A 16,486-nucleotide genomic window follows, 5' to 3' on the forward strand; every position below is an offset into this window, starting at 1 on the left:
AGATGAGGACAGAGAAGGGTCTCCCAAAGGTTCCAGCAAATGAGGCATCCGGAGATCAAATGAGGTTGAGTGTAGCTCAATGAGAACCAATGTCTACACCTTTTGAAAGATTCAAGTAACGTTTCTTAAAGCCAGTGGCCTTTGAAAAAGAGATCTGCGGCGACGATAGGCTCTTTTCCACGTCCTCCGTGTATCTTAGCCTCAGGACAGCCCTTGGTGAATGTTTAGTCTGCTGTCTGCATTATTTCAATGTGGAAACCGAGGTCCAGAGCTCAGTGCAAGGTGAATGCCACAGGAAGGGCAGACCTATCCCCTTGGTTTGATATCTGCAATACCAAAGCAGCTGGTGCGCCTGAAAGGAGCCTGGGCTAGGACTCAGGAGTCGGGGGGACCTATGCTGTGTGACCTGGGGGCCAGTCACTAGAAAATGAAGAGACCCAGACTGTTGGGGCTGCACCCACTCAAGTGTTCCAGCTCTCTGCCCCTACTGTGTTCACACCAGCCTATCTGGTCTAGACGTCTGCCATAGCTTCCCAATGCAGTTCCCTGTTTACTAAACCCCCACTCTAAAAAAAATTTTTTTTAAAAGCTCTCAAGAGTGAGGACTGAGAATCTGACTGCATCACTTCCCACAAGGGCAGGGAGGTCTCAGATCTCTCTTCAGCTGAGCCTCGCTCTAGGAAGACAATGTAAAATGCACAGCTCTGGGCTGTTTATTTTTAAAGATACTATATCCATTTTTACTGGAACAAGTATAAAGAACTTAAAAAACCCATAGCTATCCTGTCACAATAAATCATACAGAGTAAATTGAAAATCCTATACAGCTTTCCCTGAATACATTGCGCTCACTTTGTCAAAGAGGCAGATGAAATGTGGCATATATTGATCTAGATGTCTCTGTAAAACTATAATATTTATATCAAATACATATGCTAGAATCTTTCCTGTCTCTCTGCTGAGCCTTCTAATCATGCTTGGCTCGTCCTCGCTCTCACCCCCAACACCTCCCACTACTGGAGACTGTGTCTGATGGGAATGAATTTTAAGAAGGACTTGTCAAGAGAATTCTGCAGCATTTTATCACATAGAAAGCAGGGCAGGGGTGATAAAAGACCCCACAACCCAGATCACACGGTGGTCAGCACCCAAAGTTCACGTTGTCCCTCCTACGTTGAACTGAAACCGTCAGGGGTCAACATAACTCTCTCCCCAAGACTGTCTCTTATGAGAGAGAGATCCAGGAAGATTCTGAGCTTTCCAGTGTGTCTCACTCGGTAGTGCTTCCCCTGACTCGGGGCATGTCCTTTAGAGCAACTGTTACCCAGATTTCCCCTTAAGGCTCCTAATCCCATTGCCTGAAGGAAGAAGGCTAACCCTAGTCCTGCCTTCCCACTGCCTCTTATACTGGGAGCCCATCCCAAAGGAACTGCCTCCCAGTGGGGTGGTCATCTTCAGCAAACAGCTGCTAACTGCGGGCTACCCTGAGACCCAGCTCAGAACCCCTAAACCTTTGTGGGCTCTCAAGAACTAACTGTTGGTCAGTGGACTGGTTGTCGAAGTATGCTTGGCTTGGACACCCTATGTCATGGGAAGTGCAGAAGACATTTTCTAGTTAGTCCACTGCAAGACTGCAGGTCACTGGCTGATTCTGCCACCTCTGATCTATCACTGTGTCTCAAGTTTGTAAGAAAACAGTGCATGCAAACAAGACAACAATGAAAACAAAACAGTTTTGAGTGTGTATGGGGCTCAGGATCCCATGGTTTTAACCATCGCCCATTAAAACAGATGAAAAAACAAAAGCAAGCCAACAACAACAAAAAATCCAAGGAGGTTCAGAGATAATGGTCTACCCAGGACCCACATCTAGCACTTTGCTGATCACAAAGAAAGGGAATATCTTCTCCCCACTAGTGAGGAAGAGAATAAAGTAATCATCTTATCCAGCTGTCAATAGAGCTGTTCTGGAGGAGAAGGCTGTTTGACTGTTTCCCTAAATGGGGGCAGAAGGCTGAGCAAATAGATTCCAGCAGTGCACCAAAGGCACCTCTGTAAAGCAGAGCCCCAAGGTCAGAGGACAGACTACTGGCAGGCCCAGCAGAGAACACTGGGATGCCCTGACCGGACCAGAACTTTCTGCACAGAGAGGGCACATCTCATCCTACACAGACAGTCAGGATCTAAAGCATCCAGAGAGATCTGTATCTGTATCTCCATTATCCCAAATCACAACTAGACCTCCACAATTGTAACAGGCATGGAAGAAAGTGAAAGTGACGTCGCTCAGTCGTGTCCGACTCTTCGTGACCCCATGGACTGTAGCCCACCAGGCTCCTCCATCCATGGGATTTTCCAGGCAAGAGTACTGGAGTGGGTTGCCTTTTCCTTCTCCATGGGATCTTCCCAACCCAGGGATTGAACCCGGGTCTCCTGCATTGCAGACAGACGCTTTACCGGGAAAGCTGAGCTGCCAGGAAAGCTACCAGGCAAGAGGAGTGGCCAACACCTTGCGTAGCTTGTTGCCAAAAAGGAACCTCAGCCCAAGCCTTGAAAATAAATACTAAGAACCTCAGAGCAGGAGATACTGACTTTGTTCCAGTCTAACATGCACCCTCCTTTCAACAGCACCTCATTTCTCGGGAAAAAGTAAAATAGTCTACATCTAAATTTTAAAATGACATCAAATGAGGGAGTTTAGGGTTTAATAATTAATTTTTGATCTTTATTCACTGGATTTGGCTATAGAATGAAATTTGCAGTTACCTAAATGTATAGATATTTTTTAAAAAAAGATTTTTTGATGTGGACCATTTTTGAAGTCTTTATTGAATCTGTTACAATATTGCTTTTGTTTTATAGCTTTTTGGCTGCAAGGTATATGGAATCTTAGCTTCCCAAACAGGGACTGAAGCTGCACCCCTTGCACTGGTAGGTGGACTGCCAGCAAAGCCCCTAAATGTACAGATTCTTAAATTAGGTGCTAGGTTTGTTTTGGACACACAAACATTCATGCTTGTGTGCACACACACATTTTTTTTTTTTTTTTTTACAATGTCTTCAAAGTACTTGCAAAGAAAAATGCAATGATTGGGACCATGGTGAGGTCCCAGTTCTCTGGTTGCCTGGAATGGCATTCATGATAAAATTAAGCATAAACCTAAACCTTGGACTGGGGAAAGGAAGGAGGGACACAGGGCTGAGGAGGGGAGATGCAGATAAGCCTGCTTCTGCTGCTTGCCCACATAATTAAGAAGCTGCCCCTCATCTGGAGCATAGGCTCTGTCCAATCTAGAGAACAACACCTCATTTTAAATTTGGGGAACCATTCCTCCCCAATCAAATACAGTTTTGGGACCTTCAACCATGGTTCTTGCCCGAGCTAGGACAAGCAGTGCTTTTCAGTCTTAAATGAAGTGACACTAAGTTCATGGTGGGAACTGACTGATCCTCATGGCGAAACCTTGTGAGCACTTTCTCTGAGTTTCTGCTTGCTGGATCCCAGCGCTGCTTCTCAGCCTCACCATTGTCCTTTCTGGCATCTTCAGCTTTTGTCTGAATGCTGTAAGATACTTTAACCTTCCAAAAAAAAAAAAAAAAAGCTTTTTCTGCTGAAGTCAGCAAGAATGAATTTCAGTTGCCTATAACCAAAGAACTTTAACTGTAGATTTGTTTGCCTTTAGTTTCTCACTGAATTCTCACAGTAACCCAGTATGCAGGGATTAGCACCACTATTTTGGTTTTATCTCTTTCTCCTTCCTTCATGGAAGAGGACTTATATAGCTTCTTAAGCAAGCAATTCTCTAATTGACCAAATCTCATAAATAACACTGGTTCTTCCCTGTGTCTCTCCACAACACCCTCGCCCTTCTGCCTTTGATTCATCCATTACTTCAGGGTTTGGTGGCCTTTGGGCATTTTTAAGTAAGCCATTCTTCCTTTGACCTGATTCTTCCAATTTTAGGTGGGTCTTTGCCTTAACAGAGAAATCCAGGCACTTGAACTTTCCTCTATTCCAATCAAACCAGATCTGCCTGTTTCCACCTGATAACGCTGCTTCTAACACAAGGCACCAAGAGAAGAGAAGATGAAAGAAGATCAGCTACACCCTCTGCGGATGAAGACAGAACAGGGGGAGAATGAGTACAAGCAAAGGGGCGGTTCTTAATTTTGCCTGGCAGAGGGGAAGTATGCTAGCTTTGACGTGCAAACTGACCCCACTGCCTTCTCAAATACCCCTGCATGCCTCGTGGCCCTAGAACACAAGCTGTTGGATATGGCCCTCCCATAACAACAATTAAGTTGACATATCCTGACACACCCTTGGGTGTGGCCTCATTCCTCAGCCACACCCAAGGGTGTTGCCCCTGCTAGCCGTGTGCTGCTAGCCGTCCACTGTAAGTAGACCCAACACCCTGAGCCTCCATCATCTGTCCAACACACACTCAAGTTCTGGGAGAAGTCCACAGGTTCCAGAGCCTGATAAGGCATAAGACACCACACAGGGATGTTCACTAGACATGGAGAGGCCCAGAACTCAACGTGGCATTAGCAGCCCCTTTACTTCCTGAATGTCTCTGCGCCCCTCTTTTACAGGGTGCATCATTAGATTTATAGGTTTTTAGGTCCACAAGTCATCTCTCTGTTACCTTTGCCCTAAACTACTCCAATGGAGACATCTACCAATGTGAATTATCTAATGCTTTTAGGAGCATTCCCTCTAAAAGGCTTGCAGTCTTCATGATTGCCTTATACCTTCATGATTTTATTGAACAAACTTCCTGCCGAGAGAGCATTTCACGGAGACAAGGCTCCTCTGTAATCTAGCTTCTATATAGCCGCCACTAGCTCTTGGGTGGTTCTGATTCATCAAAGTCTCAGGTAAGCTGCAGGGGAGGAAGAAGCATATCTTCTTGCTCATCCTTTAACCCACAGCACCTAGCACAGTGCCTGGAACATAATAGGGATCAAATAATTATTAGTTGAGCAAATGTATTGGGATGGGAGCTTTCCTAAATCTGTTCTGTATACGAGCTAGCATTTGCCTCTGAGGTCAGTGGCTAGGGCCACAAAACCTCTCACGAGATGGGCATACATCTATCTCTGAACATGTGTCCTTATTGATAAAGTATTGGAGGTGAGATAAGTTTGCTTTTACTGACAACTGGTACTCACACTTGAAGAAGCCCCTATGGTTTGGGGGGTTATGCAATACCAGTACCAGATGTGGGGATGCAAACCCTGAGAGGCACAGAATCAAGTTTCCGTGAATTTCATGCTGTATCAGCTTCTAAATTTCTTTTATAATAAAAAGAGACACTGGACTTGGGCAGTTAGAAGGTTTCCTGGTTTATTTTCAGTGTGTGATGGCAGCAGTGGGATGAAACCCCAAATCTACTAGTAATCGCTTTGTACAACTCTGCGAAGACTGCTATCAGAATGAATGACATAGCGGAAAGAGAAAACACAGTGCGATGTAGTCTCGGAGGGCTGTGTTTGTCCTCTAGATTTAGAACCTGCCCAACAAGGATTCACCCAATCAAATGTGAGGTTAGGCAGAAAGAAGCTTCAGGGATTCTAATCGAAAAGTTATACTCAGAATTCTTTTTCTTTAATGGAAGAAAGAATACATGAGGGTGAAAGTCGAAGTCTGAATATGACTTTTTATTTTTTAAGGTACACAGTTCATCTCCCACCTACATGTCTATTCTTGTTTTCAGAACAATAGCTGGAACATTTTGACAAGTGTGTGGAAGGGAAGAGAGAAAAGCGGTGGTGGGGTAGAGGGGAGACAAGCTTTCATTCCATTAGTATTATCAGGAAATAGATTTAATATGCATCCAAGTCTCTCTAAATAGAGCTCCAAGTTTGAACAGGACTGAAGACGTGGCTTACAAGAATCCAAAGCAGATGCAAAGAAAGAAGTGCCCACATCCACACCCATAAAGACCCCTCTCATTGGAAAGGAATACCTGGCACTTTACATTACATGATACAGCATCGAATAACACTCGTTTTCAGTATCTGCCCCTTGGTACTAAATTTCAGAAGTAGTCAAGGGGTCATTTTTCCAAAGTATTAGGACAATCTCATTTTTTTTCCTTCCCCTCAAAGTTTAATGCTAATCAAAGCAGAATGCCTAATCAGTCCAACATGGCCTGTCAACTTGAATTATCTGTTTGTCTTCCTATTTACTGTATCTGTCTGTCTACAGTTCTTCATATCTCTGTGAAGATCAGTTATTGGGGCCTGTGTTTTCTTCTGACTAGAATGGCTACCAGATGATCCTTCCTGGTGATATGTTGATGATTTGCTAATTTATGGCTTTTAAAATCTAGGAATCTGAAAACACTGCTGAGAGTTTAGGCTGGGGATCACGTGGGCCCCATGACTAGAGGGCTGAACAGCTTACTTGTTGAGGGACTGAAGTTTGTATAAAAAGCAAAACAGCAGTCACATTTCATCCAGAGGGATGTCTGTGATGCAGAAATCTTATAGACACCATCCCTCCTAGGAACAGCACCCCATTCACAGGCCGAGGAGGAGGGAGGGGGAATGTTGTCTGTGTTACACACGGACAGGAAGGAAAAGGACATGGGGCTCAACCCAAGACAACACCCTATGAGTTAACCCCACATCCTATTTCCAAGCACTGGGGTCAGACCATCTCAGAATGAGTAGAGGAGAAAGTATTATTGTAGGAACCAAGAAGGGAGGTTTACACAAGCTCTGAGTTTGAACTCCCCAACCACTTTGGCAGCCAAATAATGTAACGTATCGCTCAAGATAGATGTGGCGAATTTGGAGATTTTCATGAGCCTGTACAATGCATCTGGCATGTTGCAAGCGCTCAGAAAACAGACATAGATGAGATGAAGATGAAGGCAGGACTCACATTAGTTCTTTTGGGGGGCTGGAAATGGACAATGGGGGTAGATTAAATAAGTCTTTATAAAGAAATAATCCCTGTCCTGGTGCAGCAGAACATTTAAGATACCAATTCTTTTTTTAAGAAGCAGTGGAGAAAGTGGAATTTCATGTTGATACAAAAGAGCTGGGCAGGAGGGAATAGAATGTGGTCTCAGAGAAGAACGAAGGATGTGAGGGAGGTGAAGGGCTTACTTCTGATGAGAGGAAAGACACAAAATTAAATGACCTCATCATCAGGAAGTAGCATGACCTGCCCTGGTAAGCCAGTGGACAGCACTACTGTAGGCAAAGGAGGGCCTGGAACACAAATGAGATTTTTAAAGACCTAGTCCCTTGGAGGTAGCACTAGAGACCCACAGTTGCAGGAGGGGTTCCCATAATCTTAATTTAAAAACCTGGAGTGTTAGCTCCCCTCTGTCTAGGCAGTAATGGAAGTTGTTGAGTAGGCTGTAACAGCCCTTTCTCTGAGGTGTCACCTCCCTAGACCACTTCATCCCTGTAAACCATCCCTGTTTTGCTCTAGAACAGAATCTTGGATCATTCTTGCTTGTGTTGCGTGTATAAAAATCTGTACTTGGCATTTCCTTTTATTCCTACCCTTGCCATTGCCTGTCACCTTCGGGACATGTAGCCTCCACGTGACAGATACCATGCACAGCTGCCCGACATGTGGTCCTAAGAGAGGGTCACAGCCTGAGCAAGTGAACCAGTGGTGGTGGCAGCAAGAGTGGAGAGCGAGGCAGGCAACTCGCTGTGCCCTGTGTTCTTCATCCTTGCAATTCTGTTCTAAATTACTGAATGCTTTATAAAGTATGAGCACTGACATTGAAGGATGTAATAAAGTACTCTGCTTCATCTTTAAATGGAAAAGCATGATGAAGTCTTGACATTGTTGTTGTTCTTTAGTCATGTGGGACTCTTTGCAACCCTATGAATGATATAGCCCGCCAGGCTCCTCTGACCATGGGATTCTCCAGGCAAGAATACTGGAGTGGGGTGCCATGTCCCTCCTCCAAGGGATCTTCCCAACCGTAGGAACAAACCTGTGTCTCTTATATCTCCTGCATTGGCAGGCAGGTTCTTTACCACTAGCGCCACCTGGGAACCCCATGATAAAGTTGGCCAACCTCTATGGTATTAAGGCGGCTTCTTGCAACCCTGAGGCCACACCTAGGTTTGAAGGTAGAGCCCCCAAACTCCTTCCAGAAGGACACTGCCTCCTGAGAGTCGAGATTTTCACTCAAAGCTATGAAATAAACCCAGGGAACCCACCCAGGATTTTCCAAGATGGGCAACTGCTATTCTAGTTCTCACTGACAGTTAAGAAACCACAATTACAGAAGTACCCTGAGTGTGCAGACCAGCTGGGGAAATGAAAGGCACAGGTAGATATGTTTGCCAGGGCAAAGAATGCTCCTCTTCAGATGACAATCAGGTAGGCTGTGCTCAGGAGAGAGTCCAAGTCTGGCAGATCACGACAATCCCACCACAGCTGGCCCCCTAGGAAATGATCTCCGCAAGAAGGACAGAACCAGGAAGCGGAGAACAGGTAGAAACCCACAAATCTCATTTTGGCCAATGATCTTTCTGTCCATCCTTAAGAGCCCCTCACTGTTAGACATGTTCAAGAGGTAAACACTTTTCCAATCTAACCAAATGAGAAAAACCAGGAAGAAATGGTTCTGTCCCCTCTCCACCTTTTTGTCCTTGACCCTACGGCCAGGCTCCTTAGAGGCACTAGGTGAGTAGAAGGGGAAAAGGGCCCAAAATGATGCTCAGGCCTTTACCTTCCTCATCATCTTATATGCAGTGTTCTGGCCCCACTGTGGGTAGAAGTGGAAGAAAAGTTACAGTGATGGGATCACTGAGTTTAGAGCAGAAAGGAGTCTCAAGAGGTGATCTAGAGAAGCAGCACGGCCCAGTGGAGCAGACTGCACCTGGGTTCAGGTCCCAGACTAACCCTTTATTAGGGTTGTGATGTCAGGCAAGTCACTTGGAGATGACAGTGCTACCTTCCTCACCTACCTGCCGTGGGGATGCAGAAGGACGGAAGCACCTATAGATATTACCATTGCCACAGAAGCCAATCACAAGACTTGGGTTCTATTGATTCATGCTCTCGTTTCCAGAAGTATCTGGCACTCCTCCACCTATATAAGGAGGTCTAAGAGAATCTATTGTACATTTCTGTTTCACAGACAGATTTCATGAACAGGATTTAGAACCAGGTTCATCTGTGACACCTATTCCCCAGCTAGAAGGGGACACTGACTCCTCACCCAGCCAAGGATCTTCCTCCCAGTAAGTTACATTCAGTTCTTGGCCCCCTTTCCATATTCCTTGTCCTCAACTATCCATCCTTCTCTCTATGTCCTCCGAGTCTTTAGCTACCAGGAATCAGTAGAACAATCCAGACCCATCTAGCCTCCCATCTCCTAACCACTTGGGCCGGGGCTGCTTCAGTTTCAGGCCCCAGGAGCCCTATCATGGGAAGTTCAATGCCTGGATGGCTCCCCAGTCCAGCTGTCTCTGACAAGGGGGTTACCGCAGATGGATTCTTCTCTCTGGCTGATTATTTTCCATGGCCCTTGGCCATGTGACCTCAGACCATGATCTTGTCAGTTCTCATAAACTAACCAGGAGCGGGTTGAGTCACAAGCAAAGAGGAAACCTCTGGGGAAAACAGCAGGAGCTGTGGGAGGAAGAAGAGAAAGCTGGGATCCCAAAGGCCATGGGAGCCTCACCCATCCACTCTACCACCTCTGAGAGGCTTTGAACTTACAGGAAGGGAAAGAAGTGGAGACAGTGGCCTCGAGGCAGGCTGGGCTACAAGAGGGCTACTTTTCTGAATAAGATCTAAGGTCTCAGCCCAAAGAGACTAATTGTTCCCAAGACCTCAACTCGAGAGACTGCCTGACAAGATACTGGTTAGACCTTTGGTTATTGACCAAGTCCCTATCTTAGGGACTACATCATAATGGATAAACTAGAGAATGACTCTCTTTCTCACACACACACTCACACTCACTCACACACACACACACCCCTATCTCTACTATTGGCTCTGGGTGTCCTGTAGGAGGTCAGGCCAGGGATGTTGATAAGAATGTGAGCGGGAGCGACCGTGAGCCCTGGATGCTGTGTTGCTGGTGAGGATGTTCTGGGGACACTGCATGAACTGTATCTATTATGCCAACATAGATTAGAACTGAAAATGAGGTGCCACTGAAATGTTCATATTCTCCAAAACCCTGAAATTGGGTGTTGTGTGAACAAAACACCATGGTTCTCTACCCAAATTTTTTTGACTTTAAATAATCTTTGAATTTCCAATGCATGTGTCTCCATGGCTTTGGATCACGCATTACCTTGAGTTCTCTGACAAGTTAATGCATTGTTAGAGAAGTTATATTCTGAGCAAAATGTGCACATGTAAACAAATCCCTTAACTATGTATACATTTAAGTTACTTTCTGGGCATCCATCTGATGAAATCTTAGGGAGAACCCATGGACATATGTCCGTGGGTCAGCGCATATATTTATGCACACACAAAAACACAGGGCGAAGCACACTATTTTAAGTATGAGTTCTATCTTTCAACAAAGTTTAGCTGCTTTTCTTTTGCAAACGCATTTAATTTTATCTGGAAACTTTTTGACGTTAGAAATAGAACAACTGTAGTTTCTCATTATGTTTGCTGCCAGAATCCATGCTTGGTTGCTCAACTAAAGACCTTATATTGCTAATTACTACCACATGCCCATATCCCAAGCGAAGGAAAACTTATTGATTCTGACAGCCCATTCTCTCAACACTGAATTCCAAATGAAAACTCAAATTTTGGCCAAACATAACATTTCATCAATCTTGTTCTACTGACTAGAAAAACAACATCAAACAAAGGGTGCTAATGGCCCTTTATTACCGTTCCTTTCCCAAGCTTACATTTTCTGATGAAAGATCTAAGTGACCAAAGGGCTTCTTTAAACTACTTAGTAATTAGCTTTTGAACCAGGAAACAATGCGTAAAGTAAAGCGAACAGTCCCAGTGCTGATGACAGAACCTATTTTCTGTCCGTGGGGTTGGGGGACCTCAGAGACCCAGAGGAACATTAAAGGCGAAGCGTGCATTTTCATAAAGGGAGAAGAGAAGAGAGAAAAAACCAGGGTAAAAGTAGCGATAAAAGATGATAGAGATGGAGCCAGAACAAAAGCTGCGGGAAGTCTGTGATCTGAAGCCTTCGACGCGGGGGTTTGAGCAGAGGTGCCAAGGCCAAGGGGCAACCGGATGGGACTGGAGTGGGTGAGCGACGAGGGTCTCAGGGCCTCATCTGGGTCACCCATCAGCAAAAGCCCCCCGCCAGCAGGCCCACCCACACTGGACTATGGCAGCTATTTCGGAGGGGAAAAAAAAATGTACCTGAGTGAGAGTCGGGAAATATTTTCAACACAGACATCAGGGCAATTGACTTTATTGACATCTTCAGGGGCGGTGAGGGAAGGCGAAGGCTGGCTGAGACAGTGGCCTGGGGAGGCCAGAAAGGCAGCCTGCGTGCCCCGAGCGCCTTCTGCTTTATGGTGACCTGTCCGCACCTTCAAGGCAAAACGAACCAAGAGGCTGTTTTCCTCTTGGCGTGGAATAAATGACCAGTGGAAATCTCTGGACTTATTTGGCCTTTTGGATCTAACCAATGGCCCAGAAATCGGAACAGCTTGGTTCTCATCTCATCCAGGGCTGTTACGATAATAGGAGGAGGAGGGCTCCATCAGAGGGGAGGTGGGAGAATGGCTGCCTCCCTGGAAAAGATGCCAACTGGCCTCCTCTGTCCTCCGTGCCTTTGAAAGGAAACGGGTGTCCTGTGGGTAGTTCAAGAAAATGAGTCCTTTTCCCCACCTCCTCATTTTCTAAACAGAGGACTGGACACCTGAGCTCAGGATGCAGTGGGATCACTGATGGGAGAAGAGGTGGGCTCCTTCCAATGTGACTGTCAGGCAAGGAGGAGGTGGTGGATGGAAACACGATGCTACTGCTTTCGTTTTTCTCTTAAAGAGCAAATAGGCTATTGAAGAGTTCATTTGAAAATGCATAATCATGGCTGATTGTGTTATTGTATAGCAGAAACCAACACAACACCGTAAAAATTAACAAATATGTATTTAAATTTAATCAAAAGCTGTGGCTCAGATGGTAAAGAATCTGTCTGCATTGCAGGAAACCTGGGTTTGATGCCTGGGTTAGGAAGACCCCCTGGAGAAGGGAATGGCAACCCACTCCAGTATTCTTGTCTAGAGAATTCTATGGACAGAGGAGCCTGGTGGGCTCCAGTCCATGGAGTAGCTAAGTCAGACATGCCTGAGTGAAATTTTTTAAATGTATGGGATAAGAACAAAACAAAACAAAACCCTAATTCCATAATAGGAACTTCCATGACTGGGGAAGGGGCAAAGTGATAAAATTATTCTGTATCTTGGTCTGGGCGGTAGTTACTGGGTGTGTACAGAGGTACAAAATCCTTGAGCTGTACATAAAGATGTGTATATCTTACTCTATGGAAGATAAAATGAAAACCAAAACTCAAAAGCAAACCAAAGTCAATGCTCAGAAAAAGCTTTGAAAGAAAAACAGTACAGAATGGATGCTTCCACCCTGCCTCCCTCCAATCTTCTCCTTCGAGACAGAGCAGTCAAGGCCTTACATCTGCTTAGGAGTAAAACTTCCAGCTGACAACACTGCCACACACTGACTGTGATATTGACAAAGTGATGTGAGCACAAATCGAAACAGTCCCCGAGAAGAAAGCATTCATGTACGGAAAGCCAAACAAAAGATGCATCAGGAGCCCGCACAGTGCCCTGATATACTAGAAACATCTTTCTTGTCCAGAAGGAATTTCAACTGAGTAATGAGTCCCTTTGAGGACAAGCTTGGTGCCTCCTGGCTAAAGAGACCCGGTCTCCTGGTGACCAGCGTGCCAATGTGATCTTGATCTTGCCCTCCTTGGGACTTTCCTGCTGGAGTATGAGCCATGGTTTGGCTGCACAAAAACCCCATAAGATGGCACCTCTTTAGTCTTAGGGACCAGAATGTAATCAATCACCTAATTAATATAAAGAATGAATAAACTGGGCTTACACATTAGGGATCAGAATAGAAAATAAGAGTTCAGTAACACATGGACTCCTTCCAGGACAAACCTATTATGTCTCTTGGAAAGTGGGTGGGGAAGAGAGTTGTGGATGGGAACAGGTCTCAGTAGTTGGTCCTTGTGATAACTTGGAGGGGTCATTCTGACATCACTCCCCACACAGAATGTGGCCCTTCAGGTGGGGTGTAAGGGGGGCAGGATTCAGGTGTCACTGCCATAGGGGCTCTGAAAGTCACTCAACCACATCTCTTCTGATACAACTGACTTACTTTCTGCCTCCATGTTTGTTAAATGTCCCGCCGAATTTATTCCGATTCAGGATGAGAGCAGCAATTTCGGGCACGTAGCGGGCAAACATTGCCTACATGCATGAAACAAAGAAACAAGAGCCAAAAAAAAAAATGGCATGCAGAGAGGATTCTACCGCAGTGGAGGCAGCAAAACCTCTTGGCATACTTACTTTCTTCCACTAACCGCACTATAGGAGCCCCCGTATTTCTTGCGGTTTCCTATTAACTCTATGATTTCAGGGACGTAGCTGGCAAACATGGCCTGAGGAGAAGATAGGAGACAGAAGAGAGACTAAAAAGACAGGCCAAAGAAAGGGGGTGACCTTTTCAGAAGGGGGAGGGGGGAAATACTAAGATCTGAAAACACAAAAGGACTAGAACTGCAAAGGTAACGTATTCATGGGCTGGATTGGATTTAAAAAAAAAAAAGAGCAAGCTTCTGAAGTTACATAGGACAAAAAACAAACATTAACCAACCTAGACAACTAAAAAAAAAAACAAAAAAAATCAGTTAAGAAAAATGTAAAGGAGACAGGAATAAATAGACATTAGCTCTACTTCCTGAAGAGAAATAAGGGGAGGCATGCTAGAGAAATAACACACACACACACACACACACAATCAATCATTCATAAACTTACACACAATTTTAAGAGAAAACCTTTCTTTCTAACTAAAATTCAAATGAGAATCCATGCCTTTATGAGTGATTAAAGACAATAAACACCAAGAGAAGATTTAAAAATATACGAACTTTTCCATTAAAAAAAGAATCACTAAAAAGCACACAAGGTAAATTTAGGAAATCACATGGGAGGAAAGAATAGTGAGGAGAAACACAAATCTGCCATGTTTTGTCCAACAAACATTGTGCTTGTGGCTGGATAACGCGGTCGTGTGATCTGCAGGGACCTCACGGGTACCATAGGAACGCTGAGCACATACACATCACACATACATTTACATACATTTCTCAAATGTATACGCCATATGCATACAAAACAGAGTGTGTATGCATGAGATAAATGCATGTGTGGTGTACATATATGAAAGCTGTGTGTGAGTTTAGGTTTACCTTACACACAGCAAAAATCTAAACATCGAATGGGCTACTCTGAAAGACAAAATGCAGTCGCCGCCGATGAGTGGCCAGAAATCCCCCTTGAAAAGTACATGGTAACCCACCGAGGTGATCTGCATAGGCCAGAAAAGCAAACAGTGCAACTTTCTGACTTACAGAGTGAGGGCAGAAACACCCACCCGGGTCGCTGTGTAAGGGAGTTGTGGTCTGTTTACAAAACCACACTCAGCTCACATGGTGATGTCCATCTGGGGACTAGTGGGCTCTCTGTCCTCTGGGGTGGGGACCCTCCTCTTTAGGGCAAGGGCCCAGCCACAGTGTTTGTTGGAAGTTTGGGGAGGACCGGGATGGGGGTGGGGAGCTCTTGAAACCGCAGATTGTCTACAGAGTATCAACATTATCTACCAGGTCAGGTGATAGCCCTGTCCTTGCAGAATATCAGAGGCTGAATTACATTATGAGGCACAGACCCTCTCACTTGATAAGTGAGCATCCCTTTCTTAAGACAATGAGGTTTGCTCTGGGCTAAATGGCCGTCCCTCACAAGGACACTGTGCCTGGGTCTCAGGGAAACAAACTCAGTACACAAAAGAAATAGGCAGAAAAGGCACCATGGCATTTGGGATTGCCTTAACTGGACTGTAACACTAAGGCAGTCAGTTCTTCTAATGCAGAAACACAGGCTCAAATACACAGCCTGCAGAAAATGGATAATAGAAAATACCAATGATCACAAAATCAACATCGTAAGAAAGCATTTTTACCAGTCCCCCGAGGATGAAGAAGACCATGAAGAGACGCCCGAGCGTGGTTTTTGCATAAACATCCCCGTAACCAACAGTGGACATGGTCACCATGAGCAGATAGACACATTCCCAGTAGGTAAGAGCCTGGTTGTTTTGGAAATTTTCCCATGGGTCCCCTGAATTCTCCACCTAAATCAAGGAGACAAGGGAGAGAAAGGAAAACATGATAGGCATAATAAACCAGAAACACCACAAATCCAGCATCTAGGCTACTTCTGGATGTTCTGCATCTTCAGTCACAGGAGTTTGCTGCCCCAAGGGGAACTCTGTAAGTTGGGCTCACAGCCTCTGAACAGGTAGTGGAAGAAGTGGAGTGAAAGGCACACTCACATACCACCAGGCTGACGGGGGCAGAGAGGGAACAAACTGACGTACGTATCCAGAGTCCATTTTCGTCTCGTTGTTAAAGACCTGAGGCCAGCAGAATTTTAGGGCACTGCCTCTGGTCATGTGTTACAGCATTCTTTTCCAGGAAAGAGCTAGAGAGCCCTGCCCTGGTCTAAAGTTTGCTCAATCCCAAAGAAATCCTGGACCCTCCCACAGAAAGCCTCCTCCTTTCATCCTTTTGACCAAGGAGATGCCTGGGGGACCCTGCTCCTTCAGATTATGCACCCAAACCCTGAACAGCATCTCTCAGAGTCTGACTAGGCTCTCCCTGCTTTGCAGAAGATCAGGGACCACTCTGCCCTACAAACTGCAGTAGCCTCCCTCGGGAGCACAAAATGTGAGCTCAGAAGAACTATCCCGAACCCTATACTCTGTAGACCAAGGACCAGCAAGCTTAGTCTGTGCAGGGCCAGACAGTCAATATTTTTGGCTTTGCAGCCCATAGGGTTTCTGCTTTTTGTGGGGACAACTCATCTTTGCAGGTGTAGCAGGAAATCTCTCAGAGGCAATGGGTGTGGAAGGCTTCTGCCCCTGACTTCTTTTTGTTCGGTCGCTCAGTCGTGTCTGACTCTTTGCAAACCCATGGACTGCAGCACGCCAGGTTTCCCTGTCTTTCACCATCTCCTGGAGCTTGCTCAAACTCATGTCCATTGAGTCGGTGATGCCATCCAATCATCCATCTTCTGTTGTCCCCTTCTTCTCCTGCCTTCAATCTTTCCCAGCATCTGGGTCTTTTACAATGAAGCAGCTCTTTGCATCAGGTGGCCAAAGTACTGGAGCTTCAGCCTCAGCATCAGTCCTTCCAATGAATATTCAGGGTTGATTTCCTTTAGGATTGACCGG

The 16,486-nt window shown here is 45.4% G+C and overlaps 1 protein-coding gene across 16 annotated transcripts in view; it reads right to left on the reverse strand.

The window, feature by feature from the left end:
- The window catches only part of KCNMA1 (potassium calcium-activated channel subfamily M alpha 1), a 773,076-nt gene that overhangs the window by 237,623 nt on the left and 518,967 nt on the right, over nt 1-16,486 (reverse strand). For 15 of the 16 annotated variants that reach the window (XR_009734238.1, XM_061405428.1, XM_061405415.1 and 12 more), the window contains exons 8-9: nt 15,215-15,385; nt 13,540-13,631 (exon numbers count right to left, since the gene is read on the reverse strand). Coding sequence is in view for 15 of the 16 variants with exons in the window: in XM_061405428.1 (XP_061261412.1) it covers nt 13,540-13,631; nt 15,215-15,385 (263 nt within the window). In the remaining variant the exon portion in view is untranslated. Of the gene's footprint in view, nt 1-13,348; nt 13,441-13,539; nt 13,632-15,214; nt 15,386-16,486 lie in introns of all 16 variants that reach the window. The other variant, XM_061405432.1, reaches the window with a different exon arrangement.

Source organism: Bos javanicus, chromosome 28 (assembly GCF_032452875.1).
Source record: "Bos javanicus breed banteng chromosome 28, ARS-OSU_banteng_1.0, whole genome shotgun sequence".
Taxonomy (NCBI): Eukaryota; Metazoa; Chordata; class Mammalia; order Artiodactyla; family Bovidae; genus Bos; species Bos javanicus.